This window comes from Pseudonaja textilis, chromosome 17 (assembly GCF_049901715.1).
Source record: "Pseudonaja textilis isolate UNSWEBS1 chromosome 17, rPseTex1.2, whole genome shotgun sequence".
Lineage (NCBI taxonomy): Eukaryota > Metazoa > Chordata > Lepidosauria > Squamata > Elapidae > Pseudonaja > Pseudonaja textilis.
The window spans coordinates 2,382,028-2,408,218 of record NC_142006.1 but is presented as its reverse complement, the minus strand read 5'-3'; the positions used below and the strand labels follow the sequence as shown (position 1 = coordinate 2,408,218).

The following is a 26,191-nucleotide window of genomic DNA, read 5'->3' as shown; positions in this document are numbered from 1 at the left end:
GGCTACAACTGTCCAAAGGTACGTAGTTGGGCAGATCCACCACCACCCTATCCCCACCCTAGCTTAATTTTTACCTGTCCACTCTGGGATCTTAATTAGGGTTTATTTTGAGGGGTAGGGCTTATATTGGGTGCACGTGTAAAAATCAAGCTAGGACTTACTTTCAGGGTAGGTCGTACTTTCGAGGAAACAGGATAAATACATAAATAAATAAAATAAGCATGGTGCTTTTGACACCTCCTGTTCTCAGGACGGAAGAATTTCAGACCAGATGTTGATTTCCTTGACTTTTATGTCCGAGTCCCGCAGGCCTAAAGGAACCTTGAAGAGCTAATGGTTCTTGTCTGTTGGAAATGGTGTCCAAGTAACCACCATCCACCCATGGTTTTTCTTCTGATCTTGGTCTGTGGGGGCTTTCAAAGTGCCTCTCTTCCTGTCCTGAAATATGAGAGGGAGGAAATTGGCAACAGAACTGCTTTGCTTGAAGGTGCAACCAATTGTAGCAACCATTCAATATACACACGAATATTTCCAGCATACATAAAAAATACATTCATCAAGAATCATAAGATACAACGCTTAGTGATAGTCATAACATACTAAATAAGCAGTCAAATCATACTAGGAAGCAAAACAAGATAAATTGTAAAGATTACAAGCAACAAGGTTATAGTTGTAAGTGGGAGGAGATTGATAATAGGAAGGATGAGAAGTATAATAGTAATGCAGACTTAGTAAATAGTTTGACAGTGTTGTGGGAATTAGTTGTTTAGCAGAGTGATGGCACAACTGCCCTTGTGTCTAGTTGTTCTGGTGTGCAACATTATTTTTGAGGGTAGAAGTTGAAACAATTTACACCCAGGATGTGAGGGGTCTGTAGATACTGAGATATATTTTTCTTCAACGGCAGGAGTGTCCATGGTGTATCTATTCAACCGTGGCCATTTTAAGATGGGTGGTCTTCCACTCCCAGAATTCCCCAGCCAGGGATTCTGAGAGTTGATGTCCAGAGGTGGCCAAGGTTGAGTAGACACAAGGGACACTCCTAGGTTTCTAGAGGAACATTGCTTTAGAGGGGATCTCAAACTCAATTTCACTGAGGGCTGCGTCAGGGCTATGGTTGACCTCGGGGGGCCAGGCGGGCATAGCCAACTGATGGGTGTGGCCATCCAGGCATGTTTGACGCCATCCCCAAACTGCTGGCATGTTTCCTCATCACATTGAGTAGACCAGGCCAAAACCAGAGGTGGGTCTTCAGCAGGTTCTGACCAGTCCTGGAGATCCTCTGATTGGCCCTGCACCCAATCTATTCTGTGCCTCCCATTGAGTCCCAGCTGATCGGCTGGGTCTTCTTTGGTTGCCCTGCACAGGAGAACCGAGCTGGAAAGCAGGTCAGTGGGGTGAGGAGCAGAGGTGGGTATTCAGCCGGTTCTGAACAGTTCTGGAGAACCAGTAGTGGAAATGTTGAGTCGTTCAGAGAACCGGCCAATACCACCTCTGACTGTCCCCACCCCCATCGATTCTCTGCCTCCCATCGAGTCCTAGCTCATCGGCTGGGTCTTCTTTGGTTGCCCTGCACAGGAGAGCGGAGCTGGAAAGCAGGTTAGTGGGGTGGGGAGGGAATGGGGATAACCTTCCCCTGCCACGCCCATCCAGCCACGCCCACAGAACCGGTAGTAAAAAAAAAATTGAATCCCAACCACTGGCTAAAACTATGTTGGCCCGATCTTTCCTCTTCGCATTGGGTAGAACAGAACAGAGCAACATGGGTATCAACTAAAAAAAATACCTCTTTGGTCTTTTTAGTTGGCAGCAGAAAGGGAGTGCATGTCAACTCCTAATAAATCAATCTTTTTCACTCTGAGAGACGCGGCTAGAGACTTATGAATTGAATGGAGGTGGCTGTTGGAGTCCTGACAGCAGGTGGACCAGGCTAAAGTGATGTGGACCAGTTCTGACCCCATCGCTGGCTGCATCCAGCCTTGAGTTTGTCACCCCTGCTTTAGAGCAGGGTCCCCAACCACCGGTCCCTGGACCAGTACCGGTCCGTGGAACAATTTCTACCGGGCTGCCGGTTTGCTGGGCGCCGCCATCTTGTTTTGATGAAAAAGTGCTTCCCGTGAGCTTTTACGGGTAGAAAGCGGCGTTTGGGTGCTGAAAGAATCCTCGCGCCTTAGTTTCATCGAGGGGGGGCGGCGGCTTCGAACAAAACTAAGGCGCGAGGATTCTTTCAGCACGCATGGCAAGGTGAGCCGAGCGACCGTCCCGAAGCCATCGCAAAGCCCATCGACACAGGTACAAAGGAGGAGTTGAAGGTGGCGGGGAGAAGCGGGGGACGGCTGGCTGGCCGGTCGCTCGACTCGCCTTGCCATGCGTGCTGATGCCGGTACCGGGCCGCGGATGATTTTGTGATGCCGGTACCGGGCCGCGGCACAAAAAAGGTTGGGGACCAGTGTTTTAGAGGATCTGAGAGAGACCCATGGAACCTGGATGCTCCTGATCCCTTTCGGGAGCTTGTCCAAGTCAGCGCGAGCCGAGATTTGCTCAGTTCCTGTCACGGAATGTTCTTTTGTGCCGATGGTAATGAGACCATCAGGCTGCGTTCACCTGAAGTGCCGCTCTGTGAATCAGAGGCAATTAAACACCTCCAGGATGAAAGGGAGAGGGCAAGGAAGGTTAAGTATGACATCGTCTGAAGCGCAGGTGGCAAAGAGCTTCCGAGAAGCCTTGAGGATATGCCGGAGGAGTGAAGGGTGGCGCCTGTTGACAGGTGGGCACGGTTGGCATCTGGGCTGGGGCAGATCAGGCCCTTTTACTCTAATGAGAAAAGGGGGCGAATCGAGTTAGGGTTGCCGCTTGTGAAGTCATTACTAAACCCTGTCCTGCTTTGCTTGATGCTAGTCTGAAGAGAAGAATTTTCCATTTGAGGCACATTTTGCTTTTGAGATTAGATGTAGTAGGGTCTGCAACAAGTTGTTTCTTCTCCGGCTTCCATGAAGTTAGAATAGAATATAGAATATAGAATATAGAATATGGAATGGAATGGAATAGAATAGAATGAATAGAATAGAATAGAATAGAATAGAATAGAATAGAATAGAATAGAATAGAATAAGATGAAGAAGAAGGAGGAGGAGGAGGAGGAGGAGGAGGAGGAGGAGGAGGAGGAGGAGGAGGAGTGGAAGTGGGAGGAGGGGAGGAGGAGGAGGGGAGAAGAAGAAGAAGAAGAGGGAGGAGGAGGAGAAGAAGAAGAAGAAGAAGAAGAAGAAGAAGAAGAAGAAGAAGAAGAAGAAGAAGAAGAAGAAGAAGAAGAAGAAGAAGAAGAAGAAGAAGAAGAAGAAGAAGAAGAAGAAGAAAAGAAGAAGAAGAAGAAGAAGAAGAAGAAGAAGAAGAAGAAGAAGAAGAAGAAGAAGAAGAGAATTCTTTATTGGCCAAGTGTGATTGGACACACAAGGAATTTATCTTGGTGCAAATGCTCTCAGTGTACATAAAAAACATACATTCATCAAGAGTCAAGAATCATCAAGTGCAACACTTAATGATAATCATAAGGTACAATAAGCAATTAAACCATACTCGGAAACAGTCAATATAAATCATAAGTATACAAGCAACAAAGTTACAGCCATTCAGTCACAAGTGGGAGGAGATGGGCGATAAGGAGTGATGCGAAGATTTACAGTAATAGTAGTGCAGACTTTGTAAATAGTTGGACAGTGTTGAGGGAATTATTTGTTTAGCAGAGGGATGGCATTGGGGAAAAAACTCCCCTTGTGTCTAGTTGTTCTGGTGTGCAGGGCTCTATAGCGTCGTTTTGAGGGAAGGAGATGAAACAGTTTATGTCCGGGATGTGAGGGGTCCGTAAATATTTTCACAGCCCTCTTTTTGACTCCGGGTGCAGGATACAGGTCCAAGGGTAGGGTGGCATTCATGCTTCAGTTGTGGTAGAGCTGTGAAGGTCAGCAAGAAGATAATTGACTGCCATGGGCCACTCGCTTGCTTAAAACTCATCCTCTCTTTGCTTAAACATGGCTTTCCTTCCTGGGAAGTTGGCTTATCTAGGACAGGGGTGTCAAACCTGCTCCCCCTCCGGGGAACCATTTTCGCTGGCAAGGGGCTAGCAAAACAAACTAAAAACAAAACAGAAGGAGGAACGTTTCCCCATTTGCATTGGAGCACCCAAGAAGGGACAGGAAAGGAGGAAGGGAGAGAGGGAAGGCAAAAGAAAAAGAAGGAAAAGTGGGAAGAGAGCAAGGGAAGAAAAATAAGGAAAGAGGGAAAGGAAGAAGAAAGGAGAATGTAGAGGGAAGGAAAAAGAAGAAAAAGGAAGGAAGGAAGGAAGGAAGGAAGGAAGGAAGGAGTTTATAATGAGTGAGTGAGGTCTCCAGGAAGTCCTGCCTTAACACTTGGCCATCACAGGTGTCCCTGACACAAGTGATGTCGAGCTGGCCATACTATGCCAGCTGTACCCCCACCAGTCGTCCGAGGTCAAACACAACCCTGATGTGGCCTTCAATGAAGTCGAGTTTGGCACCCCTGATCTAGGAGAAAATGTGAAATAGGTGAAATGAAAAAAAAAACAAAAAACAGCTGCAATGGGTTAAAAATACTTAGAACTTAAACTAACTTTATCGTCACTTTGAATGTATACTAATCGGCATACATTAAAATGAATACCCAAATAAACTGAACAAATACCTAAATAAACTCAACAAATACTCAAATAAACTCAACAAATACCCAAATAAAGAGATCTACCCAAATAAACTCAAGAAATGCCCAAATAAACTCAATATATACCCAAATAAACTCAAGAAATGCCCAAATAAACTCAAGAAATGCCCAAATAAACTCAATATACCCAAATAAACTAAATATATACCCAAATAAACTCAAGAAATGCCCAAATAAACTCAACAAATCCCCAAATAAATTCAAGAAATACCCATTAAACTCAAGAAATACCCAAATAAACTCAATATATACCCAAATAAACTCAAGAAGTGCTCAGTTAAACTCAAGAAATACCCAAGTAAACTCAAGAAATACCCAAGTAAACTCAACACTGTTCTTCCATGATTGGCTTAAAAGTGCAGTCCAAAGTATCTCATTCCTTGGTGAATCCCAAGGAGTTCAGGGGGACCTGCTCTTGAGTCAACGTCTTCAGCAATGAAAGCAACACAGGGTGCTTCCCCACTCCAGTTCTTCCCATCAATTGCAGCCAAACCCCCTGCACGGTTTCCTCTTGAGGGCCTTCTTCCAGGTAGAAACTTCTCCTTGTTCTCCCCCCAGATCTCCGCCCTGAAAAGCCGGTTGAAGAAGGTCTCCATGACCACAGGAGATGGGGTCGCCAGAGCATTCCTGAAAGCCCAGGCCGCCTTTTTCGGGAGCTATCGCAATGCCCTGAAGATTGAGCCAGTAAGTATGAAGGACAAATCTCTTGACATTGAAGAGAAGACCAGGTGTGGTTGTGTGGTGTTGAATAGAATCAGAATAACAGAGTTGGACGGGACCCCTGGAGGTCTTCTAGTCCAACCCTCTACCTAGGCAGGAAACCCTACATCACTTCAGAGAAATGGTTATCCAATCTCCTCTTAAAAACTTCCAGGGTTAAAGCATTCACAACCTCTGGTGGCCAGCTGTTCCACTGGTTAATTGCTCTAACTGTCAGGAAATTTATCCTTAATTCCAGGCTGCTTCTATCCTTGATTAGTTTTCATCCTTTGCTTCTTGTCCCGCCTTTTAGTGCTTTGGAGAATAGCTTGACTCCCTCTTCTTTGTGGCAGCCCCCTGAGATATTGGAACACTGCTATCATGTCTCCCCTGGTCCTTCTTTTCATTAAACTAGACCAGGGTTAGCAAATTCAAAGAGCTATTGGAACCCATTTCCCACAGAAAAGAAAACACCGGAAGCCACAAAACCTTCTCCCCATGCCTGACTACTGTATTTCCTAAGCGGCCACAAAACTAGCATATGTAGTTGAATTAAACGTTCTGTTTTTTTGTTCTTCTGAAACTTTTCTTGAATTTACCCATGGTTGGCCTACCGGGAGTCAGAAAGCTCAATAAATCACGTGCTGGCAGGTGTCACACATGTTGGTGGTTGTGGTGCATATTTTGAGTGACAGGGAGCTGCAGCAGAGGGATGACAGAGCCACACGCAGCTCCAGAGCTGCAGGTTGCCAATTCCTGAACTAGCCCTGCCCAGTTCCTGCAACCCTTCATTGTATGTTTTAGCCTCCAGTCCCTTAATCGTCTTTGTTGCTCTTCTCTGCACTCTTCCTGGAGTCTCAACATCTTTTTTCACATCATGACGATGTGTGTGTGTGTGTGTGTGTGTGTGTGTGTGTGTTGTCTCTTCACAGCTCAATAAAATGTCAGGTGTGAGCATCGTTGCTGTGGGGACTTGGATTCCCAGTCATGTAAATAAGGATTCTGGGCATCATCCGAGTTGACCATGTCTCCTTCGGCAAGTGGAAACTGGAAACTTTTTCTTCTGCAGGTGACCTGGTACCTTGTAGGATGAGGGTGCCTCTCAGGTTGCCCATGGCACCTTAAATCATAGTCCATCACTGTAGGGTTTTTCCTCTTGATGTGAATGTGGTTACACACCTTGAGTTTGATTGCCCTCAGATACCAAGATGTTGTGATTGCATCCAACAATTGTTATTGTTACGGTTCATTCTTGTTCTGCTGGTTTTCATCCTCTGTGGGCCATCCAGAGACGCCCTGGCAAAGTGGCAGCCATATTAGAATAGAATAGAGCTGGAAGGTGCCTTGGAGGTCTTCTAGTCCACCCCCCTGCTGAAGCAGGAGAGCCTATGCCATTTCAGACAAGTGGCTGTCCAGTCTCTTCTTTAGAGCCTCCAATGATGAAGCACCCGCAATTTCTGGTGGCAAGTTGTTCCACTGGTTAATTGTCCTCCCTGTTTGGAAGTTTCTCCTCAATTCCTTCTCTCCTTGATTAGTTTCCATCCATTGTTTCTTGTCTTGCCTTCTGGGGCTTTGGAAAATAATTTGTCTCTTTCTTCTTTGTGGCAGCCCCTCAAATATTGGAAGACTGCTATCACGTCACCCCTAATTCTTCTTTTCTTTGGCCAAACCCAAAACCTGCAGTATAGCAGTGTGTTTATTAACTAATTAAAGTATTATGGATACTTGAAGGACTGATCTGAAATTGAAACACAAGCGGGAATTGTGTTCAGATGGTCTCGCTGTGGAGAAGAGGAGGTTTTTGTGGTGCTTTGTGGGAAAAGCTTTTGAAACAAACCTCCTGGATGTAGAAGGAAGAAAGTTGATCAGGAGTTGGCTCTGTTGCGATGGATGGATGGATGGATGGATGGATGGATGGATGGAGGGATGGGCCTCAAGGAGAGGAGGGCAGTGATCGTGTAAGAAAATTGGGGCCCTGATTTGCTAAGTATGGATAGATTCAAACATGGAGAAAAAAATATCAATATTTAATTTTGCAAATCATAACTGCAGCCAGAATAATCTACGCACAAAACTGGAAACTGTCTTCCATTCTCCTTCAGAGGATATGGTGGTTAAAAAAAAATACACGAATGCGCTGAGATGGATAACCAAACTGTTAAAAAAATAAACAAGATCGTGATTATTATGCAGTATGGAACGTTTGGTATGAGCGGTTAAAGAAAAGGTAATATTTGATATTTGGATAAGCTACGGAAAAGGCAGAAGACGTGCATTTAATCACAAACTATGTACAGAGAAATTAAAACATTAAAAGAATGAAGGAGTTATTGTAACAAGGCAGATCAATCACGTCAATGATAAAGAAAAAAAAATTAACCATTGCTCAATATATGCTGTAAAATGTGTGTGTGTGTGTTGATTTGTCTGTTTTAAATGTATGTCAGATAAATGTTTTTTTCTAGAATAAAAACTAATTATATATTAAAAAAAGAAAGAAAATTGGGGCCCTGGGCACACATTTGCTCACGTTTCAGAGGTGCTTTTGGTGAGTGTTGGCATCTCAAGTCCTGCCTCTCTCCTCATCCAGCGGGCCTTTGAGTCTCTCTCTTTCTTCCCAAATTTTGGCAAAATCCATCTCTTGGCCCTGCAAGTGAAGCCAAGTGCCACTGCAGAAATACAACCATATGCACTTTGTGGCTTCCTTCTTTTTTTTGGTTAGCTGTGAAATGCTAAAGGTTAAAAAGATCTTTCAGGCAGTCTTCCACACAAATAGTCACTTTAATTGCTTAATATTGTGGCATTTTAAATATTTATAGCCGTGTCACATGCTGATGGTGGAGGACCGAGGCACTGGGCAGCTCTCTAAACTTTTTTCCCCCTGGTGGGGAAGAGAGGCCCGTTGTGTTGGCCTTGAGTGCCACCTGGTGGCCAGAAGTGGCCCGTGATTGTGGGATTCGGCAAAGGCTGGCGGGTCAGGAATCGTTTGGAAAATGAGTAGGATCTGCAATCTTGGAGACCTGGAATGAAGAAGTCTATACATTTCCCTGTCAGAAGTTTATCTAATAAACTCAGATTAAGCAATGAATCCTGGCTTGAGACATGATCCTGGCTTGTCCAGAAACCCTAGCAAAGCCAACCTCCTGTATTTAAGTTTTAGCTGTACCTATACCTTGTCTTCTCCAGGAAAGGATGGTTCCTTCCTCCCTCTTTCTATCCCTCGAAACCATCTCCAACAAATGTTGAGAACTTGGTCTTCTGTCTAACCAGCTTTTATGTCTTTACCCATCATTTCTTACCACAATCTTCTCATCCTCTGGAGACCTGCTGCCAATAACACTTGATTTGGAAGGAGGTATCTTGGTTTGTGGGGAGTTCGGGCTGTTTGTAGATTCTGTGTGGCTTTTTGTGAGAGGAGGAACTGACAGGGACCGCCTGTTGTGGTCCTGCCAGTGGCCAGTGGAGCTGGCGGTAGACTCGGACAGGGAGGAGGTTGGGGACGAACATGGACCAGTCCTGGAGTCTGGGGAAGGCTTTGAGGAGTGGTCTGTGTCGGAGGCAGAGATGGGGCCAGGGCCGTTCGACAGTTATCAGCTGCCTTCGGAGTTGGAGATCAGTGGGGCAGAAGAATAGCTGGAGCCTGTTCATGATGTGCACATGCACAGAGCTGCCAGGAGAAGGGAACAGTTAAGGAACAAGGGTTGACTCAGGAGTAAAGGCACAGGTGGAAGGTGAATGGCCCCTCCCATAGCGAATAAAGAGGAGCGAAAGGGGAGTGGGGTTTGCAGGAGAAAATTAACTCAACTCATTAAGGGGAAGATCTGTTCCTGACTTCTTGCCAAGTAATTGCTGCTACAGCGTGGCATTTGGAAGCTATTGGCCTGGCCTGATAAAGGTCTGTAGTTGTGAAATCCCATGGAAGATGGTTGGCCGGAACTTTGCTGGGTGCGAATGATAGGAATTCACATTGAGCCAAATCAAAAGGCAGGCTGTTCTCGATCTAACATGGTTTTCCAATGCTTCCTTTCCCACGTTGGGGTAGGTGAGATCTGGCTACTTCTGCCCGTCATCCTGTAACGGACAAGGTTTTGATTATTGCAAGAGGCGACTTTGCAAGCGCTGGTAGACGTTCAGTTCAGGGGCTCGGCTGTTGTTTAACAACACAACCATGTTCAAGCTTTTATCCCCGGGGCTAATTTGACTTTAAAATGACTGTTATAATTCTTTAATCCCCGCGATTTTATACCTCTGTCTCGGCAGGGTCCCACTTTCGCTGTTAAGTCAGTGAATTTTAACATCTGTGCCATTTTTATGGCATGTGTTGGATGCACACAATGCCACGAAAGGTACTTTCTGCTGAGTGACTCCCCAGTTGGCCTGCAGCCTACAGCCTGCTTAGTTCTTCTCATGAGGGCAGCCTTTCCACGTCCTTTTAGTTTCATTTCTGCAATTATAAGAGAGGGGAGACATTGTCTAACAACCTTCATTCCTCTTCCTCCTCCCCCCTCTTCTCTTTCTCTATCTTCTTCTTTTCCTTCTCCATATCCATCTTCTCCTTCACCATCTCTTCTCCTCTTTCTCCTCCTCCAATTTTTCCTTCTCTCATCTTCTCCTTCTCTCTGCTTTTCCTTCTCCATATCCTTCCCTTTCCCTTCATCTTATCTTCTCCTCTTTCTCCTCCTCTTCCTCCTTCATCTTCTCCTTCCCTATCTTCTCCTTCTCCATATCCATCTTCTCTTTTTCTCTATCTTATCTTCTCCTCTTTCTCCTCCTCCTCCTCCTCCTCCTCTATCTCCTCCTCTTTTCCTTCACCTTATCTTTTCTTTCTTCTCTTCCTTCTCCATCTTCTTCTTTTCCTTCTCCATTTTCTCCTTCTCTTCATTCACCTTATCTCCTCCCCCTCCATCTTCTCCTTATCTATCTTCTTTTCCTTCTCCATATCCATCTTCTCCTCTTTTCCTTCACCTTTTCTCCTCCTCCTCCTCCTTCATCTTCTCCTCTATCTTCTCCTTTTCCTTCTCCATATCCATCTCCCCTCTTTTTCTTCACCTTATCTCTTTCTCCTCTTCCTCCTTCATCTTCTCCTTCTCCATATCCATCTTCTCCTCTTTTTCTCTCTTATCTTCTCCTCTTTCTCCTCCTCCTCCTCCTCCTCTATCCCCTCCTCTTTTCCTTCCCCTTTTCTTTCTTCTCTTCCTTCTCCATCTTCTTCTCTTCCTTCTCCATTTTCTCCTTCTCTTCATTCACCTTATCTCCTCCCCCTCCATCTTCTCCTTATCTATCTTCTTTTCCTTCTCCTCTTTTCCTTCACCTTTCCTCCTCCTCCTCCTCCTCCTCCTCCTCCTCCTCCTCCTCCTCCTCCTCCTCCTCTCATTATTATTCTATCACCAACAGTCATAGCAGTGTTCCCTCCACTTATTCCTTAGTGTGATTCTTCTTCCTACTTCATTTGAAGAAGGCAGACCCAAGGCAATGCATAGTTGATATCTACATAGCTAATTCCATGACTGGGGGTTTTTTTCGGGGGGTGGGGGCGAGTGGGGGGCGCTTTCTGTCATTCCAGTTAAAAATCTCCTCCAGTCGAAAGGAAGGTAGCTTTTCAGGGCAAGGCCTAACCAGCTGCCCCTTTCCACTCCTCTGCGCATTAGCCTCCTTCCTTTAAGGACTTAATTGCTGATTTGCTAGAACCTCCCATAAGGTTCTTGGGTGTTTGCTTTTAGCTCCTCCATAGCTTATCTTCAAGTGGGGAAATTGTTATTCTCCAGATGCAGCTTCTGAATCCTTGAAAAGCTTGTACAGCAAAAGATTAGCCGCGCACAAATAGGCTGAACAATTCAGCTTTTGCTTCCTTTAAGTTGGGTGGGAGCCTTTTTTTCCCCCCAAACTCCTACAACTTTTTTTAAAAAAATAAATGGTTTGTTTTATTTATATTACAAACATATCTCGTAAATTTATTACAGACATATCTACCATTTGATGACGTGTCATCTGGTTACAAATATCTTGTGCAATACAGTTAATGTTTACAATCGTATTCATTACATAGTCTAATCTTATACTTATTGTACTTAATATCACTATCTCTTTATCTTTCTACTTGGCTTATTTATTTCTGTTAACAAAAAATATCTATTGTCCTTCTTAGCTAATCCCTTAATTATATCTAGCTTTCATATTTTTTCTCTCTAACCATTGATAGAATAATTCCCATACCTTATAATATTCAGTTTGCTCTCTCTCTCTCTTGAATTACAAATGTCAGCCTATTCATTTCTGCACTTTCTAATATTTTCCTAATCACATTATCTTCCGTGGGACTCTGCTCCCTTTTCCATTTTTGAGCAAATTCAATTCTTGCTGCAGTTATTCCGTGAATAATCAAATATAGATTTTCTTTTACAATAAGTTTCAGGTAAGATTCCAAACAGGAATATTTCTGCTTTTACTATAAGTCAATTTGTTCAAGCCACTGTAACCTGCTGCTTCTCAGAGTGGGTCATGAAAGAAAGTTGGCAAAAGAAAAAATATTTACACAAGGGGTTGGAAGAGATGAGGGTTGGAAGTCTGTTATCTTTTTAAAAATATTAAAAAATATTCTTTTTTACAGTCACTTTTTTCAAACATTCTGGCCATTAGCCATGGTTAGGCTCCTTTTGTTGGTGGCCTCGGCTCTCTATTCATCTATCTTCTTCATACTTCCTTCTTCCTCTGAGTTTATTCTTTTGAAAACATTCCTTCGGCTCTGGAGGGCTCTTGACCAACTGAGGCCGGCCACTGGTTGGATGTGACCCTGAATATATGTAGGCACTCAAGGAGTCTCAACAAACCGGAGAGGACAGAATGTAGAGGACTGTAAGCTAAAATACATGGTTGCAGGAATTGTGCATGTCTAGTTTAACGAAAAGAAGGACGTGGGGTGACATGATAGCATGTCTTCCAATATTTGAGGGGCTGCAGTAAAGTAGGGAGGGGTCAATCTATTTTCCAAAGCATCTGAAGGAAGAACAAGAAGCTTACAACAGTTCAAAGTTACAATGGCACTGAAAAAAAGTGGCTTATGACTGTGTTTCACACTTATGATCTTTCCAAAGTGATCAAGGAGAGAAGCAGCTAGAACTAAAGGAAATTTCCTGGCAATTAGAACAATTAATCGGTGGGATGACTTGCCTCCAGAAATTGTGGGCGCTTCATCACTGGGGGTTTTTAAGAAGAGACTGGACGGTCACTTGACTGAAATGATTTAGGTTCCCCTGCCTGAGCAGAAGTTGGATTAGAACAGTGGTCGCCAACTGGTGGGCCGGGGACCACCGGTGGTCTGTGAGAAAATTTTGATGGTCTGCAGAGAAATGTCCCCCCCCCCCAAAGCAATTAATCCAGGCTGCGTGGGGACACAAGGCTTGTGTCGCTTGCATTGCGAACAACACGAGGTAGTGAGGGAAGTGGGGAAAAGGCGGAGCGTGGAAACTTGCCCCGCTTGTCCCATGCGCCTGGCCTGGCCACCGGGCTGCTTCTTTCCGCTTCTTTCTTCTTCTGCTTTTGGCTGCATGCAAGGAAAGCAGCAAAAGTCTTTCTTCCTCTCCGCCAGAAATGAGTCTTTGGGACCCCTACAAGGCCTCCTGCTCCCAAGAGGCTGTGTTGGTGAAGTCTCATTTCTGGCGGAGTTTGGGAGAGAGAAAGAAAGACTTCTGCAGCTTCTGCTGTTTTCCTTGCATGAAGCCAAAAGTCTCTCTCTCTCTTTCCCCCTGAGAATGGAGCTGGGGACAGTATCCTGCCATCCCAAATAAAGAAGGATTGATTGGTAGGAAAACGGGGTGGGGGGATTTTCCTGCAAGACTTTTTGGGGGATTTTCCCAGGGTCTCTGGTCCGCGGGATTTAAAAGTATGAGTTTGGTGGTCCCTGAGGTCCAAAAGGTTGGAGACCCCCGGACGAGATGACCCACACAAGGCCCCTTCCCAATTCTGTTCATTCTGTTGTTTTGCTATGGCTCGTGAAACAAGCCACCCAACTCCTTTTCCCTCAACTTCAGCTCCAGATCAGTTGGGACTCTGCTGGTTGTTGCTGTAATTGTCATCCTATCACCTGCAGAGGTGGTGAGAAGGATGCGCCAAGCTGCCTAATGATAGGGGGCATCTTCAACTCTGGAAGGTCTGGTGCAGGTGGAAAACCTCCCCCATCGACAGATTGGTTGAATCGTGCTCCTTGAAGGAGCGGCGTTCATCTATGCAGAGAAGGTGGTGGGTGGAGAAACGCTAATTGAATTGCTTTCTCTTCCCCAAACGAACTGGCAGGATTTTTGCCGGGGACTGAAATATGCATTTTGCAAATTGGAACTGCACTGGCTACTGAAAACAAGCTCCTGTCAGTGCCGCAGCCTGGGAGATTTATGCAGATAGCAGTTGGAGAGCGGCTTCAAATTCCAGCAAGCGCTGGAATTCCTGGAGTCTCCTGAAGGCGCATTATGGAGTAAATGCTTTTTATGATAATTGAATACTCCATTCCTGTCTTCACTCCATATTATTATCGCCGCTGTTGTTGTTATTATTATTTGCAAGGCAATTAGCACATCACAGAGGCTTCACCTGGTCTCCTTTTTTGCATACTCTGAAAACTTGGGTGTGTTTGTTTCTCTGCCTCTAAACTTGGTTATCAGCTGGGCAGATTTTGTATTAAAACGGTCCTGTTAGTTGGGGAATTTCTATATGTCTCTATCTATCTACATCTCTATCTACATCTACCTATATCTGTATCTATATAAAGTAGATAGATGATTGATAGATAGATAGATAGATAGATAGATAGATAGATAGATAGATAGATAGATAGATAGATAGATAGATAGATAGATAGATAGATAGATAGATAGATAGATAGATAGATAGATAGATAGATAGATAGATAGATACTGTAGATAGATAGATAGATAGATAGATAGATAGATAGATAGATAGATAATATAGATGAGATAGATAGATAGATAGATACTGTAGATAGATAGATAGATAGATAGATAGATAGATAGATAGATAGATAGATAGATAGATAGATAGATAGATAGATAGATAGATAGATAGATAGATAGATAGATCGATGATAGATAGATAGATAGATAGATAGATAGATAGATAGATAGATAGATAGATAGATAGATAGATAGATAGATGAGAGAGAGAGAGAGATGAGAGAGGGAGGGAAAGAGAGCGAAAGAGAGAGAGATTTCTCAACAGGACCATTTTATACAAAATCTGCACAGCTGATTACGTGTGTGTGTGTGTGTGTGTGTGTGTGTGTGTGTGTGGAAAGGAGATTATCCTTCCACTGATGGTTTAGAGCAAGTATTCTTCACCAGAAGAGCTGTTGTGTGAAAACCCAGTAAAATGAAGGAACGAAAGGGGTGCCAAAAAGAAAAAAGGTTTGAAAAGGAAGTCATGTACTCTTGGAGATGACAAATCTAAAAAAAATATATGGATAAATCATGGATGCAGTTTGAAGTGGGTTTGTTTCCTGCAAACAACATAAGGAACATAAGCTGACACACACACACACACACAGCATCCTTCAAACTTCCTTGTCCAGGGGCTACAACATTTCGGCATGGTTGCTACTTCTGAGACGCGGAGGGGGAAAAACCCAGAAAGGCTCATGTTGGCTTCATGCTTTACTCAGGGAAGATTAGTGTGGATAGAAAAAGCACGCCTCACCTCACGTGTGGATCTGTGCCCTAGGGAGCTGCCCTTCCTTCTTCCATAAAGTGGAAGAGTTCTCTCTATAGGTTCTCTTCCCTGAGCTGTGGACGTAACTTCCACTTGTGGCTCCTTAACTCAAATCCATCGTTCTTTCTGAAGAAACAGAGGTTGGCCAATCCTAAATCCTTTTGGCTCCTTAAGTCCTCGAAAAACAGTGTGGTTTCTGACAAGCTTCTGCTGAAGAAAGTGGGAGGACAAGAGAGACTCTATGGAACCCCGAGTATCTTCTGGTGGGATAGTGTCAACTCATAAAACATTTCTATGCCCATTTTATAGTTGCCAACAGAAGGGGGGGAAGGAGTTTGAAAAAGCAGTGCAGCAGTTTGGAATCGAAAGGGCATTCCGTTCATATTTTTTCAGAGGTTGTAACTAGGTGACTGAAGTTTCTGCTGCGCAAAAATCTAACTGGAGAGCATGATTGATGACTCTGGGCTATGGATGTGTCCCATTGGAGAATATGAATTACGATACACCCAGGGAGTGGGGGAAAAACCAGGGTCAAGGGTGACGGTGAATTACGTGTCTCAAGAGTCAGCTACACCCCGGCAGTGCTGGCATGTTAACTCCCAATAAATCCTGCTTAGTTTTGGAAGTTTGGCTCAATACTCTTGATTTAATTGGGGTAACTAACAGAATCCTGACAGACAGGTCATATAATTAGTCCAGTTAGGTCATGAGCTCTTCCTTTGTTAATCCATCACCTCTCAGCTCCGTCATTAAGCTCTCCTGAGTATAGAAGGCCCAGAATCTCCACAAGATACTTTTGAAGGAGTTAGTAGATAGGCTGTTCGAGTCTTCCTGTTGCTTATTGTCCCCATTCTAGGTTTCTTCACAATGGATGGGTGTTGTCTTCCCATCAGCACATTCTATTCACTTTCTGTTGAGAAAACGATATCTTTCAACCTCAACCATTTTCTTTCTATGACGCTGCTCACTATAAAACTGCTGATCGCCTTCTCTAAGTCTTAATTCTGAAACCAGGGTGCCTCTCCTTGGGAAAAGCTTCTATGTCTGCCCTAATGATTTAGAAGCCGTTTATTGTTCTGCCAAAACAAGGAGACATCAGGTGAGGTCAAGGAAACATCAAGTGAGGTCAACATCAATGAGGAGTCCTTAATGGTACTACATCCACATGGAGAGAAGTCAGCATTGGGGGTACGACAAAGCTCCATCTTAGGCCCATATCCGTCTTCCATATCTTTTCATTAATGATTTAGATGAGGGAATAGAAGGGGAACTCATCAAATTTGCAGATGATACTAAACTGGGAGGAATATTCGACACCCCAGAAGACAAGCTCAGCACCCAAAAAGGTCTTGTTAAACTTGAACAATGGGGCCCAACCAACAAAATGAATTTTAATCTGGAGAGAAGCGAAGTACTACATTTAGGCAGGAAAACGTACAGATTAGGCGAGGCTTGGCTCAAAAACAGTAGTTGTGAGAAGGACCTTGGGGAGTCCTAGTGGATGAAATGGAGTGAAGAAGGACATCTGGAATGTGTTTAAGAGAGAGTAGAAAGACAACCAGTTGGATAGCCTATGTAGTGCCTTGTGCAACTGAGAATCCTAATAAACAAGGGATGTTGTCTGGGCATGCTAGTCTAGTGAAGAGAAGGACCAGGGAAGACATGATGAAAGTCTTCCAATATTTGAGGGGCTGCCACAGAGATGAAGAAGGGGTCAAGCTATTTTCCAAAGCCCCCAAAGGCCAGACAAGGAACACAATGAATGGAAACTGACCAAGGAGAGATTCAACCTGGAAATAAGGAGGAATTTTCTAATGAGAGCAATCCACCCATGGAACAGAAGTTGCCATCAGAAGTTGTGGGAGCTTCATCCCTGGAGGCTTTCAAGAAGAGACTGGACCTGTCAGAAATGGTGTAAGGTCTCCTGCTTGGGCGGGGGATTGGACTAGATGACCTCCAACTCTGTTAATCTGTTAAATCTATTCCATCTTCATGATTTTACGTTCTTACAAACTCTCCCCTTGTCCACCGCATCGGCTTTGTGCGCTCTTCTCTAAAGCTGCTTGGTTGGACTAGGTGATCTTCGAGGTCCCTTCCAACTCTGCTAATCTGCTAGGAATGTCATGGGGTTCGGAGGAAGAACTTCAGGTGGTCTTTTTCCAAATGCGGGGGAGGATGAGAGCCTGCACACCCAGCAGGCATCTCTGATGGCTTCAAGGCTTCCTCTTTGACAAGGTGCCAGCCCTCAGTGTCGTTCCGTTTTTTTAGAGGATTAAGTGTAGAAAGAATGTGGACATCAACTCTTCCGGTCTCCATGGAGCTTAACTGTCCTTCTTTTCTCCATCTGAACTAGATGAATGCCTGTGTCGCCTAGATTCTTGCATAAGTGTTAACAAGTTCACTTCCCCTGCAGTGCTGTAACTATTTTCGTAGCTTTGCGCGCAGGTGTTAGAAGGGAAGGGGGAAAGAGAGACCGGAGCTGTCCTTGCGGTCACCAATTACTCTTTTCTTTCCTTGAAAAACAAAAGGGGAAAAAATTGAAATTTGCTTTCTGTTTACCGAAGTTCTGGCTGCTTTCTGTGGTCTGAAGTCTCTGCAGCTTGCGTAGAGCAGGCGGTGAGGCCGCTTCGGCTGAACCCTATGAGCCACCAAATAAGGGAAGTTGTCACCAGGGTGGAGAGGCTGTCCAAACGGGCAAAGGGGGCACCTACCGGGGCATTAACGCGCCCCTTCGGATGGTCTTGACTAACTTGGCAAGCCTAACCAGATGCGGTCAATACTTTTGGAGAACACACCCAAAATTCTAAGAGGTTTGGCTAGAGTAGAAAACGGAGAAAGTGTGTGATAAAGATGGAAGAAGGTAAATCCATTTCTGGGTTGTTGACAAGAAAATTTATGAAGGGGGAAGGTGAGGAGAAGGAAGAAGAAGAGGAAGAGGAAGAAGGAGGAGGAGGAGAAGGAGAAGAAGAAGAAGGAAAGGGGGGAAGAAGGAGGAGGAGAAAGTAATCTAAGAAGAATAAATAATTTGTCGTTCAACTCTTGGGCATATCAACCAATCACCTAAGTAGATGTTTACAGAAGTTGACTGCTCACGGCAAAACTCCATGGACAAAACCAGATCAAAACCACAGTAAAGTGGAATTAAAACGGGGAGCCCAGAGCTGGACCTGTACGCATCGTGCAGGAGTCCAACCCTCAAGACCTAATGAAAGAAATTAAAATTGAAATCAGCCTTGAGCTTTTCTCTCCAAAGCACACATCCTTGCCTGTTCGAAAGGCAAAAGGAACAGGACTTGCCAAGTGCCGAGGCAGGTTGGTGATGGATAGGGAAGATGCAGGACCAGAGAAGGTGGGATCTCTGAAGTGGTCCCTTTATTCAAATCTTCTTGGAACCACGGGAAGCTCTTCGCTCAGGTAATGCGATACCTTGAATGTGCCCTGAGTTTTTTATATATTGGGCAGGTTGCCTGTCCACATCAGGGCATCAAGTTTGACCCAAAAGGCCAAAATTTCATTTCCCATCAGCAGAAACAGCAGCTTCTACCTCCACCTCCTCCTCCTCCTCTTCCTCCTTCTCCCTCCTTCTCCTCCTCCTTCTATTCCTCCACCTCTTCCTCTTTCTCCTCTTCTATTCCTCCTCCTATTCCTATTCCTCCTCCTCCTTCCTTCTTCTATTCCTCCTCCTCCTTCCTTCTTCTATTCCTCCTCCTCCTCCTCCTCGCTCCTTCTCCTTCTCCTTCTATTCCTCCACCTCTTCCTCTTTCTCCTCTTCTATTCCTCCTCCTATTCCTATTCTTCCTCTTCCTTCCTTCTATTCCTCCTCCTCCTCGCTCCTTCTCCTCCTCCTTCTATTCCTCCACCTTTTCCTCTTTCTCCTATTCCTCCTCCTATTCCTATTCTTCCTCCTTCTTTCCTTCCCCTATTCCTCCTCCTCCTTCCTTCTTCTATTCCTCCTCCTCCTCTTCTTCCTCTTCTCCTCCTCCTTCTCCCTCCTTCTCCTCCTCCTTCTATTCCTCCACCTCTGCCTCTTTCTCCTCTTCTATTCTTCCTTCTATTCCTATTCTTCCTCCTTCCTTCCTTCCCCTATTCCTCCTCCTTCCTTCTTCTATTCCTCCTCCTCCTCCTCTTCTTCCTCTTCTCCTCCTCCTTCTCCCTCCTTCTCCTCCTCCTTCTATTCCTCCACCTCTGTCTCTTTCTCCTCTTCTATTCTTCCTTCTATTCCTATTCTTCCTCCTCCTCCCTTCCCCTATTCCTCCTTCCTTCTTCTATTCCTATTCCTCCTCCCTCCTCCTCCTCCTCCTCCTCCTCCTCCTCCTCCTCCTCCTCCTCCTCCTCCCTTCATCGGTTATGCCTTTTTGCTGGCTCTCCAAGGCCGCCTTCCCATATCATATGGAGATCGCTCCTTCTCCACACGGCAGAGCAATCCTTCGCACGATCCTGTTTCTGTCCATCTTGTGCCTGGAAGCTGTGGGGGTTAAACTTCCCCGAGAGGTGTGAGGTGCCTGGCCAGGTGGACAGGTGTTAGCTTGCAAAGCTTCTGGGCCACGCCAGCCAGCCCGTCGCTGGAGGAGAGCCGGATCAGCGGCTGTTGGGGAGTCGGGATTACAGAGATTAATGATGAGCTGCTATAAGCTGCAGCTGATGCCAAGCCCTCCCCCCCCCCTTTACACCTAATTAGCCTCATTAATGAGTCTCCTGCTCTCTACCGAGTGGGGTGTCCTCCACGGAATAGCAGGCAGAGAGGCTTCTCCCAGGTAGACATACACTGAGCCTCCTTCATTACGGATCTCATCTGACTCTTCGGTCAGGTGAAGATGGCGAGAGAGTTTAACCGGAATTGTGGCTGTTTATTATGGCTGTTATGAACCGAGACTATTAACCCTTTAAAATTCCTTGGGATTCTTTTTTCTTTCTAAGTGAGCTTGGAAGGTAGAGAGAAGCCCTAATGTCAACTCATATTTCTATGGCCTTTTTAGAGTCGCCAACAGAAAGGGAGGGGGGGAGCAGTGGAGGCAGCTTGCAAACCGAAAGCGCATTCCACGAATGTTTTGAAAAATAGTAACGAGGTGGCTGAAGTTTCTGCCGTGCAAAGATCTAACTGGAGAGCCTGATTGATGACTCTGGGCTATGGAGGGGTCCCATTGGAGAATATGAATTAGGATACACCCAGAGGAGTTGAGGGGGAAAACCGAGGTCAAGGGTGACAATGAAAGATGAGTCTCAGAGCTGGCTTCACCCAGGCAGCGCCGGACATGTTAACTCCCAATAAATCCTTTTGAAGTTTTGGAAGTTGGGCTCGAGACTCGTGATTTAAATGGGGGTAACAGTTGGAATCCTGACACCTGGACTTTCTTGGAAGAACATGGAAGGGTCTGAACCGAACTTCGTGGCATCACCAGATGGGGCTCCTTCTGACAATTTCAGGCCGGGTATCTATTCTTTTTTTTTTTTTTTTTCAGTACAGCTAGTCCTCAATGTATGACCACAATGGAGCCCGGAATTAGACATTGCTAAGCAAGACCTTCGTGAAAGGACGTTTGCCCCATTTTATGAGTTTGCTTGCCCCGTTTGTTGAGGAGAATCACTGCCATTGTTCAATTAGTGACACGGTCATTCAGTGAATTGGGCTTCTCCCTGCCTCATCGATTTTGTGTAAGGATTCCAGTAATCACCCTAATTGAGTCATGATTCTCGAGCCAAACTTCAAAAAAACTGCAAAGGATTCATTAGAGGCGACATACTGGCCCTGCCCTGTATGAAGCCAACTCTGGCCGGCATCATTTACAGTCCCCGGTGACCCTGTTTTCCCCCCTCCCCCCCGGGTGTGTCATAAATCAGATTCTCCAATTGAGCACCTTCACGGGCCAGGTGTCATCAATCACGTTCTCCAATTAAATATATTCATGGGCAAAAACTCTGGTAGTTTAGCTACAATCTTTTAAAGAGAAGAGTTGGAATGTACTTTCGCTTCCTCCCCCCTTTTTATGGCAACTACTAAAACAGGCAGAGGAATGTTTTATGAGTTGACACCTTGCTTGTCAGAAGGTCACAAAAGGGGATCCCACGACCCCAGGATGTCATAAATGTGAACTGGGTATCAAGCGTCTGAATGAAAAATCAGGTGACCATGGGGATGCTGCAGTGGTCATAAGTGTGAAAAACGGGTCTTAAATCATTTGTGAATCATCTGGCATCATCTAAACAAACTGGTAAGTCAAGGACTACCGGTAGTTGCAGCTATTCTATTCTATTCTATTCTATTCTATTCTATTCTATTCTATTCTATTCTATTCTATTCTATTCCATTCCATTCCATTCCATTCCATTCCATTCCATTCCATTCATTCCTATATTATCCTATCTACTTTTCTATTCTATTCTATTCTATTCTATTCTATTCTATTCTATTCTATTCTATTCTATTCTATTCTATTCTAATATTATCCTATCTTTTATCCTATTATATTCTACTCCTATATTATCCTATCTTCTATTCTATTCTATTCTATTCTATTCTATTCTATTCTATTCTATTCTATTCTATTCTATTCTACTTTACTCTACTCTACTACCTGTTCTGTATTCTAATTATATTCTAATTCTATTCTACTCTAGTCTAGTCTCCTCTAGTCTACTACCTGTTCTGTATTCTATTCTAATTCTATTCTAATTCCATTCTAATTCCATTCTACTCTAATACCTGTTCTGTATTCTATTCTAATTCTAATTCTGTTCTATTCTACTCTATGCCATTCAATTCTCCTCCCCAAAAAATGCTACATTCCGGGCACGTCTTCTGAATCTGGTGCATGTTTTTTGCGGGTGTTTGTTCAACAAAGGTGACACGGGGAGGTATAACGAGAAGAACAGCTTTTCCAAGGCGTACTTAACACAACACCACACTTGACTCACAAGGGTTGGAGAAGCGGACCAGGTTCTTGCGGTGGGCCAGGCACTGGTCTGCTGGGAGACGAAGCCCTCTGTGTTGGATGGCCAGATGAGATCCGCAGGAGTGTGTGTGTGTGTGTGTATGTGTGTGTGTGTGTGTGTGTGTGTCTGTAAATCCAGGATGCAAAGGATGGTGGTACCCACGTAGGGTTTGCCAGAGCCAAGAGACTTCGACTGTGTCTTTTGGCCTCCCAACTAGTCCCCCATCTGCTCTCTGTCAGAACGCGCGAAGAGTGCGCTTGGACCGCTGCCCCGGACTTGCGGTGCTGAGCTGGTCATGTGCTTTGTCTCCACGACAACTCAAGCTGTGTAAACTGGCCTGCTCACTGCCAGATGCTTCCCGGGGCTCACGTGATCTCATTAGACGGTCCCTTCTCCACTCCTTCCCCCGCTCCTGGTGGGGGGGGGGGATGAAAGGCATCAGGGTGGCTCTTGCCGTGACCGAGGTGCGAAAGGAAGCCACAACCAGCGCGGATGTATGGCGGGGCGGTCACTGTGTGTGTGCGCCCGCTTGCAGAGGATTAGCACCCTTGCAGGGAAGCCCCCCTCGCGGCGGGGTGGGGGACACGACGACAGGCGCTGCAGAATTTGCAGAAGCCACTCGAGAGGCAGGGCTGAGCTCTTGAAGAAGGGCAGGATTATGTCTGGAAGGTTTTTTCAGGGTTTGTTTTTGGCCCTGCTTTGGAGAGAGGAGGAAAACAATTAGCAGTGGGGAATCTGTGGATTTGGGGGTGGGGGGGGGAAATAAAGTTGCTTGACAGGTGGTGCAGTGGTTAGAATGTAGGACTGCAAGTTAATTCTTGCTGACTGCCAGCAGTTCGGCAGTTCGATCCTGACTGGCTCAAGGTTGATTCAGCCCTCCATCTTTCCGAGGTCGGTCAAACGAGGACCCAGATTGTTGGGGGAAAGAGGCTGACTTTATAAACGGCTTGGAGAAGGCTGGAAAGCACTGCGAAGCGTATATAAGTCTACATGTTATATCGATCTGATCTATCTATCTATCTATCTATCTATCTATCTATCTATCTATCTATCCTATCTATCTATCTATCTGTGTATCTATCCTGTCTATGTATCTATCTATCTATCTATCTATCTATCTATCTATCTATCTATCTATCTATCTATCTACCTACCTACCCACCTACATACATACATACATACCCACCTACCCGCCTACCTACCTACCTTTCTATGTATGTATGTATGTATGTATGTATCTATCTATCTATCTATCTATCTATCTATCTATCTATCTATCTATCTATCTATCTATCTATCTATCTATCTATCTATCCCTGTCTGTCTGTCTGTCTGTCTATCTATCTATCTATCTATCTATCTATCTATCTATCTATCTATCTATCTATCTATCTATCTATCTATCTATCTATCTATCTATCACTTCCTGTCTGTCTGTCTGTCTGTCTGTCTATCTATCTATCTATCTATCTATCTATCTATCTATCTATCTATCTATCTATCTATCTACCCACCCACCTACCTACCTACCTTTCTATCTATCTACCTATCTATCTACCTATCTACCTTTCTATCTACCTACCTACCTACCTACCTATCATCTATCAGCTGTGGTGGCGCAATGGTTAGAATGCAGTATTGCAGGCTAACTCTGCCAACTACCAGCAGTTGGAATCTCACCAGGCTCAAGGTCAACTCAGCCTTCCATCTTTCCGCGGTCGGTCAAATGAGGACCCAGATTGTTGGGGGAAAGAGGCTGACTCTGTAAACCATTTAGAGACATCTGGAAAGCACTGTGAAGCAGTATATAAGTCTAAATGCTATTGCTATCTATCTGTCTATCTATCTATCTATCTATCTATCTATCTATCTATCTATCTATCTATCTATCTATCTATCTACCTACCTACCTACCTACCTACCTACCTACCTACCTACCTATCTATCTATCTATCTATCTATCTATCTATCTATCTATCTATCTATCTATCTACCTCTAAATTTATCTAAGAGCCACAGTGGCACAGTGGTTAGAATGCAGTATTGCAGACTAATTGAGCTCATTGGCAACTACTGCAGTTCAATTTTCAGCGGCTCAAGGTTAACTCAGCCTTCCGAGGTTGATAAAATGAAGACCCAGATTGTGAGCACTCTGACTGGATGGAGGGGGGAATGGAAGGATTTATCCTCCTTGAAGACAGCCAGTCATTTGCACCCTTTTAGAGAATTGTTGAGGCCACTTGGAGGTTTACTTGTCTCTTCGGGGTCACCTGAGTAGCGCAAATGAGTTTGGAGTGTTCTGGGAACTCGTGAAAGAACCAACACCGTCTGCAATACGGTCCTTTCAACAGTTCCAAGAAGGCTCCACACCAGGGGTGTCAAACTCACATTGTCATGGCGGTGTCATGTGATGTATTGGGACTTTCCCCTTCCGCTAAACTGGGCATGGGCGTGGCCAGCACATGACGCATCCGGCCCGCCGACCAGGAGTTTGACAGCCCGGCTCTACACTCATTTGCGCTATTCAATGACCCTCCAAGTGGCCTCAACGACACTCTAAAAAGGATTCAAAGGACCAGCTGTCTGCAAGGAATATAAATCCTTCCATTCCCCACCATCCAGTCAGAGCTGAAGGAGCTTCTTGGATGAGAAGCGAAACATCCTCAAAGGAAAAAAAATATAGGAAGTCCAGCTGCCTCTTCGGAAAAAAAGGCAGCTTTGAGACAGTCATGACCTGGAGGACTGAGGAGCTCCATAGACACCGATGCCAAGGATCTGGATTTTTAAAATTAAACTTACTTGCTGGTTTTCTTACCCTCTGGAGCACGTCCATGAAGAAGACCTTCTCTTGAAGACCTTCCCCACAAGAGCCCACCAACCCCTCGTCTTACAATTGATAAGAGTTGGGTATCTATGGAGCTTCTCCATCCTCCAGGTCAGGGTTGTCCCAAAGGTGCTTTTTTTATCAAGAGTTTCTGGGTTTTTCCTTGAAGAGGTTTCGCTTCTCATCCCAAAAGGCTTCTTCAGCTCTGACTGGATGGTGGGGAATGGAAGGATTTATACTCCTTGCAAACCGCTGGTCCTTTGCATCCTTTGAGAGGGTCGTTGAGGCCACTTCCAACAGTTCCAAGAAGGCTCCATCCATTTGCACCACTCAGGTGACCCCGAGGACACCGATAAACCTCCAAGCGGCCTCAACGAGCCTCTAAAAGGTCGCAAATGACCAGCTGTCCGCAAGGAGGATAAATCCTCCCATTCCTCACCACCATCCAGAAGTTTCTTGGAGAAACGTCCTCAAAGAAAGACAGGATAAGGGTTGGGTTTGGGATTCCTGCCTCCTTCATTGGGGGAAGCTGAGGTCCATAGCACGTCCCATCGGGATGGGGGGGGGGGGAATCCAGGTTTCCGCCATCGGTTGTCCTCCCCTTGAGAGCCCCGCGAACGACGTCCGTTCACCCACATCCTCCCGCCATTTTGCTTTCTCTAGGAAGAACCCATCACTTTTTGCGAAGAAACCTTCGTTTCCCACCGGTCTGCCACCATGAGACAATTCCTGCAGAATGCCATACAGCTGCAGCTTTTCAAGCAGGTACTTGGTGTGTGTGTCTCACTCTGTGTGCGCGTGTGTGTGTGTTAAGAACAATCGCAGTGTTTCGCAACGTGCTGTGAAATACGGCTGGCCACTTTGTTCCCTAATTAGTGTAATTTATGGGTCAGGATGAGGTGTTTTCTGTCGGTTTTTTCCCACCCCCCTCCAGCAGGCAAGCTCATGAGCTATTTTTAAGAGCATTGTGTGTTCTTCCTATTCTGCCTTCCACAATAGATGGTGTTGGTGTATTTTTCCCTCTCTGTTTCTTTCTCTCTCCCTCTCGGGGGGTCTTCGCGGGCGAAGGACTTAGATAATGGGCTTCCCATCCCTTGGACCTGCTGAGAACAACCCAAAGGTGCCTTTTTTTTTTTCAAAAGGCAAGCAGACTTGGTTCTTCTCTGAAGGCCTTTCGCTTCTCATCCGAGACGCTTCTTCACTTCTCCAGAAGGCAGCTGGACTTTTTTTTCTTCCTTGAAGAGGTTTCGCTTCTCACCCGAGGAAGCTTCTTCAGTTCTGACTCAAGAAGCT

At 45.1% G+C, this 26,191-nt stretch overlaps 1 protein-coding gene across 1 annotated transcript in view; it reads left to right on the top strand.

Moving 5' to 3' along the window:
- Window positions 1–26,191, top strand: part of DENND1A (DENN domain containing 1A) — a 189,429-nt gene that overhangs the window by 119,339 nt on the left and 43,899 nt on the right. Inside the window, 2 exon segments of the mRNA XM_087914391.1 lie at window positions 5,293–5,418; window positions 25,562–25,663. Of these exon segments, the coding sequence (XP_087770517.1) occupies window positions 5,293–5,418; window positions 25,562–25,663 (228 nt within the window).